This window comes from Megalobrama amblycephala, linkage group LG24 (assembly GCF_018812025.1).
Source record: "Megalobrama amblycephala isolate DHTTF-2021 linkage group LG24, ASM1881202v1, whole genome shotgun sequence".
NCBI lineage: Eukaryota > Metazoa > Chordata > Actinopteri > Cypriniformes > Xenocyprididae > Megalobrama > Megalobrama amblycephala.
Genome location: NC_063067.1, coordinates 13,788,332 through 13,805,168, shown reverse-complemented (window position 1 = coordinate 13,805,168; position 16,837 = coordinate 13,788,332). Strand labels below are relative to the sequence as shown.

At 36.7% G+C, this 16,837-nt stretch overlaps 2 protein-coding genes across 3 annotated transcripts in view; both read right to left on the bottom strand.

The window, feature by feature from the left end:
- lamb2 (laminin, beta 2 (laminin S)) overlaps positions 1 to 11,786 on the bottom strand; it is a 51,132-nt gene extending 39,346 nt beyond the window's left edge. The window contains exons 1-2 of the mRNA XM_048179242.1: positions 11,579 to 11,786; positions 11,354 to 11,425 (exon numbers count right to left, since the gene is read on the bottom strand). Coding sequence (XP_048035199.1) covers positions 11,354 to 11,384 — 31 coding nt within the window. The 5' untranslated portion in view covers positions 11,385 to 11,425; positions 11,579 to 11,786. The remainder of the gene's footprint in view (positions 1 to 11,353; positions 11,426 to 11,578) is intronic.
- Positions 11,787 to 12,520: 734 nt separating this feature from the next.
- lamb2l (laminin, beta 2-like) overlaps positions 12,521 to 16,837 on the bottom strand; it is a 57,720-nt gene continuing 53,403 nt past the window's right edge. For both annotated transcript variants that reach the window (XM_048177433.1, XM_048177434.1), the window contains exons 33-36: positions 16,449 to 16,625; positions 16,197 to 16,350; positions 13,462 to 13,590; positions 12,521 to 13,295 (exon numbers count right to left, since the gene is read on the bottom strand). In XM_048177433.1, the coding sequence (XP_048033390.1) occupies positions 13,276 to 13,295; positions 13,462 to 13,590; positions 16,197 to 16,350; positions 16,449 to 16,625 (480 nt within the window). In that variant the 3' untranslated portion in view covers positions 12,521 to 13,275. The remainder of the gene's footprint in view (positions 13,296 to 13,461; positions 13,591 to 16,196; positions 16,351 to 16,448; positions 16,626 to 16,837) is intronic.

Here is a 16,837-nt window from a genome sequence, read left to right as displayed (position 1 = left end):
CACACAAGGTCTCTAGTGTCACTATATGCATCAGGGGTACCCACTATCAAGGGTGTAAGCTAAAAGACTGGGATCAAATGTAAAGGTTTAAAAATGTCATTGAAAACTCTACTACTATTCTGAAAACTGGGGATGTTCTTACTGTCCTCACCATGGACATGTTCCACTAAATTGTATTTTTTGAAAGTGTCCAAATATATCCATATGCTTAATTTTACACAGTTTATCTATTGTTTTATTGTTTAAAACCGCCAAAATTTGATTAGGTGAAATATTTCTCTTAAAAAGTTTGCTTGTGCTGTCTTTCTTTAAAGTAAATAGCCTCTTGGATTTTTAGTAATTCAATTCAATTCATTGGGTTCCCATTTGATTCAAAATCGATTATTGCAAATTCTGAATAATCCGATGCATTCATAATAATTAAATTGTCATTTTTGAATGTTGATGCACTGTCAGTATTATTTAAACATAAACAAGGCTGCAAAATACAGTAAAAATAGTAATATTTTCAATTTTAAATATATTTTAACGTAAAATTTGTTCCTGTGATGGCAAAGCTGAATTTTCAGCATCATTACTCCATTCTTCAGTGTCACATGATCCTTCAGAAATAATTCTAATATGCAGATTTGCTGCTCAAGAAACATTTCTGATTATTATTATTAATTATTATTGTGTTGCTTAATGTTTTGGTGGAAAAAGTGATGCATTTTTTTCAGGATTTTTGATAATTTTTTTGATGTTCAAAAGAACAGCCTTTACTTGAAATAACATTTTTTTTGTAATATTATACATGTATTTACCGTCACTTTTGATAAATTGAATGCATCCTTGCTGAATAAAACTATTAATTTCATGCAAAAAAAAAAAAAAAAAACTTACTGACCACAAACCTTTAAACAGTAGTATGTATATATATATATATACACACACAAATAATTAATATATTATAATTTAATAAGTACATATTTTAAATATGATACTTATTAAGTATCATGATTTTAAGGTGCCCTAGAATTAAAAATTGAATTTACCTTGGCATAGTTGAATAACAAGAGTTCAGTACATGAAAAAGACATACAGTGAGTCTCAAACACCATTGTTTCCTCCTCCTTATATAAATCTCATTTGTTTAAAAGACCTCCGAAAAACAGGCGAATCTCAACATAACACCGACTGTTACGTAACAGTCGGGATCATTAATATGCACGCCCCCAATATTTGCATATGCCAGCTCATGTTCAAGGCATTACACAAGCCAGTATTAACGTCTGGATGTGCACAGCTGAATCAACAGACTAGGTAAGCAAGCAAGGACAACAGCAAAAAATGGCAGATGGAGCAATAATAACTGACATGATCCATGATAACATGATATTTTTAGTGATATTTGTAAATTGTCTTTCTAAATGTTTCGTTAGCATGTTGCTAATGTACTGTTAAATGTGGTTAAAGTTACCATCATTTCTTACTGTATTCACGGAGACAAGACTGTTGTTATTTTCATTTTTAAACACTTGCAGTCTGTATAATGCATAAACACATCTTCATTCTTTATAAATCTCTCCAACAGTGTGTAATGTTAGCTTTAGCCACGGAGCACTATCAAACTCATTCAGAATCAAATGTAAGCATCCAAATAAACACTGTACTTACGCGATTAGACATGCTGCATGATGAACACTTTGTAAAGATCCATTTTGAGGGTTATATTAGCTGTGTGAACTTTGTTTATGCTGTTAAAGGCAAGCGTGAGCTCCGGGGGCGGGGAGCGTGAGAATTTCAAGGGGCCGCAGCCTAAATTGCGCATATTTAATGATGCCCCAAAATAGGCAGTTAGAAAAATGAATAAAAAAAAAAAATCTATGGGGTATTTTGAGATGAAACTTCACAGACACATTCAGGGGACACCTTAGACTTATATTACATCTTTTTAAAACACGTTCTACGTTCACCTTTAAAGAGCAGGTTTTATCAACAAATCAAGAAAGCAATGCATCCTCAATGCATAGACTATATATTTTTAGGTGTGGCTTGAGTGACTAAATACTTTTTGTGGCAAGGGCAGACAACATAAACACAACTGGTGTGACAGTAAAATCACCACTGTTTCAAGCTCCTCACATTTCTGACCACTGTCACAGCCTGAGCAAGACATGACAGTAATGATGATGCAGCATTCAGATGCCCTGGTGAGCAAATGTGAAATATAGAGAATACATGTGGATACAGGATGTTGCTGCTGGTAATCTTCCTCCCCTTTCACTGAGTTTATTTTGGCTCTGTGAGTCTAGTTAGTCTGACGAGAGGTGTCTGCTATTTGGAGCCCACTGCCCAGTCTCAAAGTCTGCATTCTCCTCTAACCCTAGTGCTATTTCCAGCTCCCGTCATATCTAGCTCCTCTCCGGTCACACATCCACATACATCTCTCCTAAAGTCTCCTTCCTTTCCTACGGCTCCTCCTATGACCAAAACAGCTGCAGCCCTGACAGATTAATTACATTACAGATGAACTGATGTCACTAATGGGAGATGTCCTTATAGGATTACAAATAATCAGTCTTTAGATACTTGTTTGAGTTTAAATGAAATACATAGATTATAAATTGTGTGTGTTCCTGCCCTTCTCTCATACGAAATTAACAAAGTCAATGAGAACTGTGCCAAAAATGTAAAAAACATACAATCCAAACAATCTGACCACATTCAAAGGTTTAACATGCTTACCATAAGTTTATCTGATCTACTGTATAAGGAAATTAATGTTCTACCATATACAGTTCAAAAGTTTGGGGTCAGTACGATTTTTAAAAAATAAGTTAATACTTTTAGTCAGCAGGAATCCATTAAATTGATCAAAAGTGACAGTAAAAACAATGTTATGAAATGTTCTCTTTTAAATAAATGCTGTTATTTTAAAACTTTCCATCCATCGAAGAATCCTAAACATAATTTATCACGGATTCCACAAAAATATTAAGCAGCACAATTGTTTTCAACATTGATAATAATAAGAAATGTTTATTGAGCAGCAAATCATTATATCAGAATGATTTCTGAAGGATCACGTGACACTGAAGACTGAAGTAATGATGCTGAAAATTCACAGGAATAAATTAAATCTTAAAATATGTTCAAATAGAAGTTGTATTAAAACTGTATTTAAATGGCACTAATATGTTACAATATCCTTGAACATTTAAATGCAGCCTTAGTGAGCAGAAGAGGCAATTTCAAAAACATTTTTAAAATCTTACTGACCTCAAACTTTTGAACGGTAGTACAAATCCTAGCAAAGTCTGTGAACTGACCGGTTAATTGCAAAAAAAAAAAAAAGCTTTCCTTAGTTCTAAACGGTTGAACAGTTGCCCTAATAAAAAGCCTCCACATAGTTTAGAGATGAGTGATTTCTGTTAACTAGTAGTTCTCCTTTGTCATTACATCCCTGCAAGAGTGCTGGCAATTAAATTGAACCTTACTATAAAGTGTTACTCAATAATAAGTTGAAATGTTCATTGGAGAAGTTGCTGGATGTGTTCCAGCTCGTTAAAGAGTTCTGTGAGCTGGTACTCAGGGGAAAACGGGTACAGCATGAATTATAATGTTTCTGCACACCTTCCCTTGACCTGCATGAGAGCTGAGATCATTCTTCATTCCCCTCAGGACAGCCTGTTAAAATACTTCATATCCTGACAATCACATATGGACGTATATACAGCTGTGACACATACGTGTGCACATCTGAAGTGAGCATGAGATTTTTCATGAATCAGAAGGTCAAAGGACTGAGAAAGTGTGAGAAAAGTGTTTTAATCAGTGTACGAATCATTCTTTGCAGTCGACTTTTTTTAATAAATCCAGCTGACAAAACTGTTCTGACTGATTTGTTCAGAAGACAAGCTTTTATGGTGCTTTTATGTCCTTTTTGAAGCTCTAGTGCATGGAAAAGAGCGACCAGAGGAAATAAAAATCACGCGGGTTTGGAATAACATGAGTGTGATTAAACAATGAGAGAATTTTTTTTATTAAACTATTCCTTCAACAACAGAACTTTTTATTTTTAATTTCTTTACTCACTTTGCCATGTGCATTTGATATACAGCCGTGGCCAAAAGTATTAGCAGTGACATACATTTTGTTTTTGTGTTTGCAAAGTTTGCTTCTTCAGTTGTTGTGGTGTTGATTTATTGCTTCTAGATTATTGTGCTGAGTGATCGGATGCATTTTAAAATATAGCTGCAAGCAGCAATTACGGGCAAGCCAACACGGCCAGGAGCATCAGACCAACTGCAACAGTGAGCAGTTAAAGACCTATTAAGATCATTTTAGGCAAAAGAGCTGAAAAATGATCAAAAATGAGGATTTACTGGTTCATCACTTTTGACCAATAGGTGGCGCTGTGTCCAAATTGTTGTGGTATGGTCAGAGTGAAGTGACAATGACACTTGCAAAGTTTGGTGTCAATATGTCAAAGCATTGCAGAGATACAGCTTCAAGAGTCATTTTTGCATCATGCCTGAAATTCTTTACACCGGTATACGAAAACTGTTTGACGTATCAACTTGAAATCCATAACTTTTTGTCGGCATGGTCTGAAGATGATACGGTTCAATTTTGGTGAAAATCGGAGCAACGGTCTAGGAGGAGTTCGAAAAAGTAGGTTTTTAAAGAAAAACAATATGGAGGACAGGAAGTTCAGCTGACTATGGCAAATTTGATATCTATGTTCTCAGCATGACCCAAGGAATCTACTGAGACACGTTCCATTACAATGGGTAAATAAAGTCAAAAGTTATTAGTATTTTTGTAAATTTTGTTATAACTTTTGACCACAAGGTGGCGCAGTGCCGAAACTTCTCAGGCTCCTTCATTGTCCCAATGCAATCGATTCGTCTTGAGCCAAGGAATCAGAGGAAAAAATTTTGTTTCTAGCCCTTATGGTTCAAAAGTTATTAGCATAAACATAAGTGCAACTTTGGACAGCTGGTGGCGCTAGATGGATTGAGTTAGAGACAAATTTGCGATGGACAAAGGTCAGACTGTTCTCTAACTGTGTGCAAAATTTCACAACTTTCCCGCAAGCGGTTCTATGGGCTGCCATAGACTTCAAGAGCGGAAGCGGAAGAAGAAGAAGAAGAAGAAGAATAATAAAAAAAAAAAAAAAAAAAAAGAAGCCAACAATAACAATAGGTGCCTCCGCACCTTCGGTGCTTGGCCCCTAATAAGAGTACGGAACGCCAACAGTTACAATAGGTGCCTAAGCACCTTCGGTGCTTGGCCCCTAATAATTGCAAAAAGCTTCAAAAAAAAAAAAAGAAAGAAAAAAAGAACAAAAAGAACAATTTTACTGTTTTTGGTCCTGGCACAAAATGACCACCTAACATCATTTCACTAATCATATCATCAGCACATGGGAAAGTGAACAATCACTCTATCATTCTGAATGGATTATAAGAGCAGACTGATTGCTAAAAAAGGAGGGAAGAAGTGCTTCCAATTATTGTGTTCTTGTGTTACCTCCACAGAAAGACATGCAGCTATCATAGCTTGGCTTCAAAATGGCCTACCATGCAAGGAAATTGCTGAAAAGAACATTGCACCTGAAAGAACCATTTACTGAATCATCAAGAACTTCAAGGAGAGAGGTTCAACTGCAGTGAAGAAGGCTTCAGGATGTCCCAGAGTGTCCAGAAAGCACCAGGACCACCTCCTCCTGAGGAGTCAGTGACGAAATCGTGTCCCCAGCAGTGCAGAGCTGCTCAGTATTGGCAGCAGGTGTGTGTGAGTTCATCTGTACGCACAGTGAGGCTTTGGGACAACGGCCTGGTGTCAAGAAGGGCAGCAAAGAAGCCACTTCTCTCCAAAGAAAAACATAAAGGACAGTCTGAAATTCTGCAGGAAGTACAAAGATTGGACAGCAGAAGATTGTGGTGCATAGTTTTTTCTCTGATGAAGCCCCCCTTCAACTGATTGGGACATCTGGAAAATCAATTGTCCGGAAAAGAAAAGGTGAAAGCTGCCCTGTGTCGTGCCAACAGTAAAGCATCCTAAGACCATCCATGGGCTCTCTCACAATTCTGCCCAAAAACACTGCCATGAATAAAGACTGATATAAAAATGTCCTGCAAGAGCAACAACTCCAATGATCCAGGAGCAATTTGGTGATGATCCGAGCATTTTCCAGCATGATGGAGCACCATGTCACAAGGCAAGAGTGATAATGAAGTGGCTCAGAGATCATTACATTGAAATTTTGGATCCGTTGCCAGGCAACTCCACGGATCTTAATCCCATAGGGAACCTGTGGTCAGTCCTCAAAAGGTGAGAGGACAAGCAGAATTCCACAAATTGTGATGAACTCCGAGCACTAAGAAGACAAATATGGATTGTCACCAGTCAGGATTTGGCCCAGAAGCTGATATCCAACATGCCAGAGAGAATTGCAGAGGTTATGAAGAATAAGGGTCAACACAGTAAATATTGACTATTTGCATATATTGAATGTTTTTTCAAGTAAAAGCCTTTAAAAAATATTAAATGCTTATCATTGTTTTCCAGTATACCATAGAAACATGAAGCTGCAAACTTTGTCACTGCCAATACTTTTGGCCACAGCTACAGTATATAATCTGACACTTCTCTCTTTAGAAATCTCTTTCCCCAAGGCTGAAATCTTATTCAACTCAACTCGCATAAACGGACATGTTTCTTTGCCTTTCATTTCATCACCTCTCCACCCCCCGTATTAGTCCTTTCTTCTATTTTCCCTCCTCTCCACCTCAAAGCTCTATGAAAAGTGTCGTATTGCCCCATTGTTTTGGAGTGCAGGGTTCTGCGGTGCTCATCAGCGGCAGCATTCAAGCGGCTCTATGGATCACAGCTACCGTCCTGAATGTGCCGGCCTCTACCTGTGTCCGCACCACACAGCTGCACGCTGGGGGATGTATGATCTCAGCACACATCAGAGGAATGAAAAAAGTCACAAGGCAAACAAGCTGAAGAAAGAGATTAAAAGAAGGAGAGTCAAAAGGGATTTTTGCAGTTTCCTCTCCTCCACATTGCACCAAAGCTTTGCCTGTAGATGAAACTTATGAACAAAGGTTCCTTATGGCTTTCATGTTCTTTTCATCAAGGGTTTCTTTTTATTTAATGTTTTTTTTTTTTTTCTGAAGAAACAGCTTGACAGGATTATTTCATGATTTTTGGAGAAAGACTGTGATGGAATTTTACGGTCCTCTAACACAAAATTATAAATTCTATCAATTATAAAGTGCTTATATATTGACTGGTCAGCACAAATTCATATGCCCCATTCACACAAATATAACAGGAGGTTGTCTAGTGGTATCATTGTTGGACGCTAGCAGACATTCCCACTGTCAGATGGCAGTTAAAGGTGCTAAAGAGGATGTTTTGTTTTATACATTTTTGCAATATTACTTGAAACTGTCTTTACTAACTCATAAAAGACTATTTATTAGGTGCACTGAAAGGAATAATATTAATATACATCATCTGTGCACGAGGTAGGGCCTTAAAAACATCAGATGATCGCGTAAACGATTGGCCCTCTGGCTTGTCAATCACTGCCATGACGTTCCTTGTGCAAGACGTGCGCGGCTGCGCGCTCCAGTAACTTTCCACACTCTACAGGCGCCGCATGCAATGTTTTTGTCAGGAGACAGGAGTAACAACTGCAGATTATGAGTTACCTGCGGTGAGTCCGACATAATGAATCCACTAACACGACAGAGCGAATGCCGGTGGTAAACACTCGTGTTCCAATACTCGTGCACGAGTTTTGGGAGGCGTTCCCTCGAAATGAGCTGTGAAGGAGGGGGGTTGTTCTTACGCATGCGCTCATTTCAAAAACTCACTAACAGTCTTTGGTTTCTCAGTCGACGAAAAGATCCTCTTTAGCACCTTTAACACTAATTGGACTTAGCTTTTGATAAAAACTGGGGTATGTAAAAGGGATATGTTGCTGGTAAAAATGTAAGAAAAAAAGATGCAATTCTAATTTGACAAGAAATGATTTACTAAAAATGAACATTTTTGATGAGAGACCCAGGCTCAATAATAAGGATGGTTTGCTGGCCCTTTTTAAAGTAATTTATTAAAATGATAATAAATTATCCTTGATTCTGATTGGTCAATAGCTGTGTTTTATTCACTATAAAACACGGCTATGACCGATTCACCCAATGGTTCTGTGTATCACTAAACCCTTAGCAACCACTCTTAGCAACCTAAACTGTATATTCTCAATTGATATTGTTCATTGAAGCTTACTGTATTATGTAGAAGAGTATTGTGAGAAAGAGATTGAATGAGCGAGTTTATTACCTGCATTCAGATTTAGCACTTTCCTTCAGGTCAGTCTTATGTTCAAAATAAAAAAAACCTTTTTAAGTCCGTTTTAAATCTTTTTAAATCTGTTTAAATGTCTGAAGTATTATCTTGTCCTTTTAACAGTTAAGGGGTTTTCCGTGACTGACAGCGCTAGTCAAAGCATTTGTCAGTTGCGTCTTGTTCCGTGTTCACAACAATTCAGTCTTTTCAGTGTAAAAGTCTTTGCTACTGACTGACAGACTCATAAAGACAGTATTTGCGGCCATCTAATGGCGTAATAATGTAACTTCTGTTGCTGTTCACAGTCAGGGACTATTTTTCTGGTGGAAGGAAGGCTTTTAGTGACAGTTTACTTCATGAAAGTTGCAATGATACATATTTTTGGCTTTAATATTTGTATTGTGTGGTAACCATTTTATAAAAGCAATAAGGTACTTGAGGCTAGTGCTGTATCGTGAATAAGTCACAGCTTAAGGGGTTGCAGGCACTCCGCTTTGCGTCATGCCCTTCAGCACAGCCTCTCGTACATTATTGCTTACATGTATCAAATAATATATCAATTTTGTGTTCGGCTAATGAAAATGTTGGCAGGGCTTACTGGCCCAAACAGGGCCAGAAAAAAAAAACTGTTTGCCTATAAATTGCAACAGTGCAAAATCATGAACAAAAAAATCAATGACGATAAATGCATGAAATGCTGATTATTTCTAAAACAGTTCTAACTACATCTATCTGTGGGCCAACTCTATCCACAATCAACTTAAATTAACTTTATCTTCATTAACAGGCAACCAGAACTGTCTGTGAACAATGTTGTCGTAGTCACACAATCCGTCAACAGTTCAAAGGCCTTTAAAATTAAACTTAGACAGGCAGTAGATGATAAATGTGACAGGACCTAAATAAGAGCATCTCCTCATCAGCTGTCTGCCTCCTACAAACCTGCTACTTTCATTAGATGCTCACCAAAAATAACACTCCCTCCACTCTGCCTCTGACACCTCCACATTCTCTCCAGCTTTATCAATCCTCTCAGACACAGAGGCTCCTGCCGAGCCCTGCGGCCCATCACTTACACAAAACGTACACAGCTGGAGGACAGCTGGACAGTAACACTAAATGATAAAGAAAGACATGGAACACAGTAAATGCACTGAGGGCACTGTGTTTAATGAGTGAGGTCTGGGGTATATATGAAAGCACTGATTTTGCCGAGTTAGCCGCGTTCCTGGATCAACATATTTTGATGATCCTGGAACAACATTTCCTGTCTGAAAATTTAGTCCTAAACATACCCCTAAACCCTAAACCTATACCCATAAGTTATCCCTAAAATCAGAGGGAAATGATATTGATACTACTGATGTAGAAGCACCAAACCCTGATTGTAAGCCTAAACTTGACATAAACTGTAAACTTGTCCCTCAAATCTGATTGGTGTTGATCCAGGAACATATTGTTGGCAAAATCAGGTTCTGCATATATGCAAACGAGACTGTGACTTTATCAGTATCTACAAAGTAATATACCAAATCTCTTTAATTGGATCTTAACCTTACTGTGGCTTCCTTAAAAGGCACAAGGAATCAAATTTTCCTTGGTAACTCAAACCTTCCTTCCAAATACAAAAAGCTCATTTATTAAAACTAAACTGCAATAATAACTTCTGAACTGCTGAAACTTTCTGATATCAGACGTTTACCGCATTCCTTGCCTAATTTGTGATGAGAAACTTGACTCTCCACCAATGAAGTAATAAGAAGAAAGCTGTATAGTTGCTATTGTACCAGATTTAGATTTAACAACAGAAGAATGAAAGAAATGTCGGAAAAGTTAGGAAGTAAAATGTGTAGGCAGTCAGTCAAAATGTGTGTTGAAACAGGGTTCCCAACTTTCCCAAATTGGCAAATTTGTAAATATTTTTATTCAAATAGCTAATAAAACTATTAGCCTACTAAACAGTTGAATTTATCTAAATGTACTACCAATAAACCATTTTAATAAGATCATGTAAATGTTCAATTTTGCTAGAATTTTTCTCCATTCACTTTAATTTGTTATTTCTAATCACAATCCCACTGAAAGTCATTCAAATAATGGCAAACTCTTAGCTGCGATTGCGAAGCCCTGGATTAGAGAAAGAAATGGTTGAGAAAAAGGAATGTGAAGGTCAGTATCCTCAAGTGAGCTGATTTAGTGTCTCATATCCAAAAGGTGTGCCTAATTCATCAAAGAACAATCAAGGATGCATATATCTAGCTAACACAATTCTTAAAGATGAGAGAACCTAGTTAATTCAATGAATGAAGAACTGTCACTCATTAATATAATACACATGGCCTTTTTGTAACCTGCTAACCTCGTTTCCCTTTTAGTATGCCCATAAATGTGTTTCAATTTAAACTAGACAGACAGGGGAAATAAGCAAATAAGCTAATTGGCTGCCGGAGGGGGGTAATAACATAGTCTGGAGACCTTTTGCTTTGAGAAAGAGCCTCCCTTCATGATTCAGTTTTAGTGTGGAGCATCACAACTCAACTAACCAGAGTCTACTGAGACATTCATAGAGTAGACTTCAATTATATAAACAGGTGCAAACGATTCATGGGTCTTGTGTGGGGGTCAGGCGCAAAGACATTTGGTGAATGTTTAAACTTGGCCATTCACATCTAAATGCAATACATACTGTAGGTGTAGGAAACACTTGCATATCAATATATGGAAAAAACTGAGAGCTTATAGTAATCTCTGAAAAAAAAAGCTCTCTCAAAAAGGGTATAGAGAAAGCAGAGGCAAAACAATTCATTTTGCATTTAACATCTGTACAAAACATATTTACATACATTGTAAACTACATTGTACAACTACATGTAAACTAATAGGTTACTAATAATGCATGAAGATAAAATATAAGATATTACGAATAATATCTAAATGATTAATAACAGTACAAAACCAGAACAGCATATAATGAAGAATATGATTCACTAGCTACACTTACCATAGATGAACAGTAAGAGAAGCGCGCGCATGGTGCGCTTTATGATGAGCTCCCTTCAACTGTCGCGCGCCTCTAAAATATGAAAATCACTAATCAGCTGTCACACAACTTCACCTTATATATATAAAATTACCGGACAAAGTGTACTTTCACATAAAACCTTTAGTAATATCAGAAACAAAACACAAACGTACGAAGCGAGTTTGAAGCGAGTAACGTACTCACATGTTTACTGTGATGTTGTCGATGGTCAAGCTGTTCTTTAAGCCAATGAGACTTTGAGAGATATCAGAGTCAGACAGACTTTCTGAAGTCCTGTTACAGTTATGGAAATGACTAATGGAAAACATGCGCTGGAGTCCCGTGAATCGTAAAGCTCCACGGTCCTCAGGGAAAGTGCTTTAGAAAAACAATATTCCACTACTTGCTTTCCGGAGCACCCTCTACATGAACGCGCGTAGTCGAACAGGAATGCGCGCGCTCCTCAAAACTGAATCAAAAGGACTCTCACAATAAACAGTAATAGTAGTAAAAACCCAATTAAAACATACACACTACTGTATTCATTTTTTTTAATGTGTTAAGGAAAGCTGCATGTTTTTAAGCAGCATGCAACTTAGATATTAATGCAAATAACACCATGTTAAACATTGTCTGGTTATGTGAATACAGCTCACAGAATGATTTTATTAGTAACTTATTTAAACCTGTCATATTCAAGCCAGACCTTGAGACCCCCAGTAACAGGATATAGCCTAAGCTTACTGATTTGACTTATTAAACATACATTTCTTATTAAATGTAGGACTATCAGGAGAAGACAGTCAAGATGAATGAAAAATATAGTGTGAAACAAATATCTGATTCATTCAGTGGTATGATATGAATATCAAGTAAAGCCACTGATCCAAACACAGATAAATGAACATGCGAGAGGATGAAGCAAAGATAAACAAGTTAATGGCATAAATTTAAAAGTTCAGTATATAATAAACCTGAAATTCAGAAATATGGATTAGAATCATAAACCTGAGGACTGACATAATGTTTCATGGTAATATGTCCCACAGTCTGTTGCATGTTTTCTACAATCTCTATCGCCCCCTCCTGTAGATCAGATGTAATTCATAAAATAACTTTTTCTTCATATAAATAAAACAAAAAAACTTTTAAATTCCATACCAAAGCTTTAATGTGTTCATATATGTTTTATACACAATATAAAAATATGATATGGCATTAGGCACTTCATTGTGTCTACATACACCGCTGTTCAAAAGTTTGGAGTCGGTAAGATTTTATAAAAATGTTTTTGAAAGAAGACATACTTACCATAGCTACTTTGTTTGATCAAAAGTACAGAAAAAACAGTAATATTGTGAAATTATAATATCAATTTAAAATAACTGTTTTCTTTTTTACTATATTTTGATACTGAAAATAAACATCTTATTATAATCAATGCTGAAATAACTGCTTAATATTTTTGTGAAAACAATTAAACTTTTTTTTTTAGGATTCTTTGATGAATAGAAAGTTCAAAAGAACAACATTTATTTGAAATAGACATCTTTTGTAATAATTATTAATGTCTTTACTGTCAGTTTTTTGCACACTTCATGAATAAAAGTATTAATTTTCTGTATCTTACTGACCCCAAACTTTTGAAAAATACTAGGTTACACAACAGTTTATTTAATATGATGGTTCTCAAACTGTGGTCCGATTTGTTGATTGGCTTATAAAAAAAAAAAAAAAAAAAAAAGAATTATCAAAAAATATAATTGACAAAAAGCACCAACGGCGAAAAAAAAAAAAAAGAATTAACTGATAGCGTTAACATTAAATGTGTTTGGATTGTGAATGGATTTATGATGACTCAAGGACATCAAACAAGACTTGGCATATTAGGTGATCTGCAATTAGTTTTTCTCCACTGCACCTGAAAGAGTTTGAGAAACCACTGATTCAGTAGTGAAGTTGCTGAATTTCATTGAAATAGCAATTTGGGTTGTAATGTAACAATATGTGAATCACACAGAGGGTAACAGAGGATAAACTGATTTCAGATTTCAGGATTTTGTCATTTATTTACAGATCCTACTGACAGTTGGTGTAGCGCATGACTTTTGATCGGATAAATTCTCTGACATCTGTAACGTTTTTCTCCAGTTCTGCCAGTTCATCTCGCTGCTGCTGCATTTTCTTCTCATTCTTGTTTAACCTTTTCTCCAATTCTTCAGAGGGAAACAGAAAAAGAGAAGATGAGAAAAGAGCCAAATACAGACTAACAGTCAAATAACTCAAAATTGAGTTTAATAGCAAAATGACAGTATAAATAACACATACTATAAATGCTTAAAGGGTTAGTTCACCCAAAAATGAAAATTATGCCATAATTTACTCACCCTCAAGCCATCCTATGTGTGTATGACTTTCTTCTTTTAGGCAAACACAATCAGAGTTATATTAAAAAATATCCTGGCTCTTCCAAGCTTTATACTGGGAGTGAATATAGCCAAGATTTTGGAGCCCAAAAAAGCACATCCATGCATCATAAAAGTAATCCAAGGCGTTAATAAAGACTTTCTGAAGCGAAGCGATGAGTTTTTGTAAGAAAAATACTTACAGGTGCTGGTCATATAATTAGAATATCATCAAAAAGTTGATTTATTTCACTAATTTTGTTCAAAAAGTGAAACTTGTATATTATATTCATTCATTACACAAGAATGATATATTTCAAATGTTTATTTCTTTTAATTTTGATGATTACAACTGACAACTAAGGAAAATCCCAAATTCAGTATCTCAGAAAATTAGAATATTGTGAAAAGGTTCAATATTGAAGACACCTGGTGCCACACTCTAATCAGCTAATTAACTCAAAACACCTGCAAAGGCCATTAAATGGTCTCTCAGTCTAGTTCTGTAGGCTACAAAATCAAGGGGAAGACTGCTGACTTGATAGTTGTCCAAAAGACGACCACTGACACCTTGCACAAGGAGGGCAAGACACAAAAGATCATTGCAAAAGAGGCTGGCTGTTCACAGAGCTTTGTGTCCAAGCACATTAATAGAGAGGCAAAGGGAAGGAAAAGATGTGGTAGAAAAAAGTGTACAAGCAATATGGATAACCGCACCCTGGAGAGGATTGTGAAACAAAACCCATTCAAAAATGTGGGGGAGATTCACAAAGAGTGGACTGCAGCTGGAGTCAGTGCTTCAAGAACCACTACGCACAGACATATGCAAGACATGGGTTTCAGCTGTCGCATTCCTTGCGTCAAGCCACTCTTGAACAACAGACAGCGTCAGAAGCGTCTAAAGACAAAAAGGACTGGACTGCTGCTGAGTGGTCCAAACTTATGTTCTCTGATAAAAGTAAATTTTGCATTTCCTTTGGAAATCAGGGTCCCAGAGTCTGGAGGAAGAGGAGAGGCACACAATCCACGTTGCTTGAGGTCCAGTGTAAAGTTTCCACAGTCAGTGATGGTTTGGGGTGCCATGTCATCTGCTGGTGTTGGTCCACTGTGTTTTCTGAGGTCCAAGGTCAACGTAGCCGTATACCAGGAAGTTTTAGAGCACTTCATCCTTCCTGCTGCTGACCAACTTTATGGAGATGCAGATTTCATTTTCCAACAGGACTTGCTACCAGTACCTGGTTTAAGGACCATGGTATCCCTGTTCTTAATTGGCCAGCAAACTCGCCTAACCTTAACTGCTTAGAAAATCTATGGGGTATTGTGAAGAGGAAGATGCGATATGCCAGACCAAACAATGCAGAAGAGCTGAAGGCCACTATCAGAGCAACCTGGGCTCTCATAACACCTGAGCAGTGCCACAGACTAATCAACTCCATGCCACGCCGCATTGCTGCAGTAATTCAGGCAAAAGGAGCCCCAAACTAAGTATTGAGTGCTGTACATGCTCATACTTTTCATGTTCATACTTTTCAGTTGGCCAAGATTTCTAAAAATCCTTTCTCTGTATTGGTCTTAAGTAATATTCTAATTTTCAGAGATACTGAATTTGGGATTTTCCTTAGTTGTCAGTTATAATCATCAAAATTAAAAGAAATAAACATTTGAAATGTATCAGTCTGTGTGTAATGAATGAATATACAAGTTTCACTTTTTGAATGGAATTAGTGAAATAAATCAACATTTTGATGATATTCTAATTATATGACCAGCACCTGTATAACTTTATAAACTGTAATCACTAGCTTCCGGTAAAGATCGTCTGCATGTTCACGAGGTTAGACACTTCTCGAGGTTCAAACAAATAGGGCTGGACAACAAACTCGAGCTTCTCTGACATTTCTCTTTAAAAATTCTCATTTTAGACTTCTAATTCGTGACCTGTGTTTTGTTTTGCTCTATCCTCTGCACTTCAGCGTTCGTCGATGCTCAATGAACTCGATTCGCATATATTCAAGCCAGTGATTCTAGTTTATAAAGTTATAAATATGGATATTTTGCTACAAAAACGCATCGCTTCGCTTCAGAAGGCCTTTATTAATCCCCTGGAGCTGTATTGATTACTTTTATGATGGATGGATGTGCTTTTTTGGGCTTTAAAATCTCAAGAAATATTCACTCCCATTATAAAGCTTGGAAGAGCCAGGATATTTTTTAATATAATTCCGATTGTGCTTGGCTGAAAGAAGAAAGTCATACATACCAAGGATGGCTTGAAGGTGAGAAAATTATGAGATAAATTTCATTTTTGGGTGAACTAACCCTTTAATGATAATGCCCTTGGCTCATAGGTTCAATTTAGCTGTCATAAAATTTCAGTGCTTTGCTTTAGTAAATGTTAAATGCGGTTGGACACATACTTTTGAGGTCGTTCATGCCCGTGATGGCCTTGTTCAGCAGTTCCTCTGCTTCTTTCTTCATCTCTATGGCTCTCTGGCTAACATTACCTTCTCCTCCCACCAAGTCTACTTTCTCTTTCAGCTCCTTGTACAGATTCTCAGCATTTATCAGTTCCTGGTAAACACAAACATGCACATACAATTAACATTAATTGTAATGCCAGAAGCATTATCTGAACAGCTACAGCCATATGTTCACACATATACAAAGACCTCTTGAAGTCCAGCAGCCTCTTGTGTTGCATTGTCCGACTGGGCTTTGGCATCTTTTGCCATCTCCCTGTTCTGCTCCGTTTTATTCTTCAATAAATCCACTCCATGCGACAAATTGGCCAATCGCATCATCACATCCATGAGGCTGATGTCTAAAATGAAGAGTTTGTCGTCAACCTGCTCAAGAGAGGGACAGAAAGGAGATTAGATCAGATCAGATCATACACTACTGTTCAAAAGTTTGGGTTCAATAAGATAAAAAAAAGGAAGAAATTAATACTTTTATTCAGTAAGGAGACATTAAATTGATCAAAAGCAACTATAACGACAATTATAAAAGAAGAAGAAAAATACATTTTTCTTGAGCAGCAAATTGGCATATCAGAATG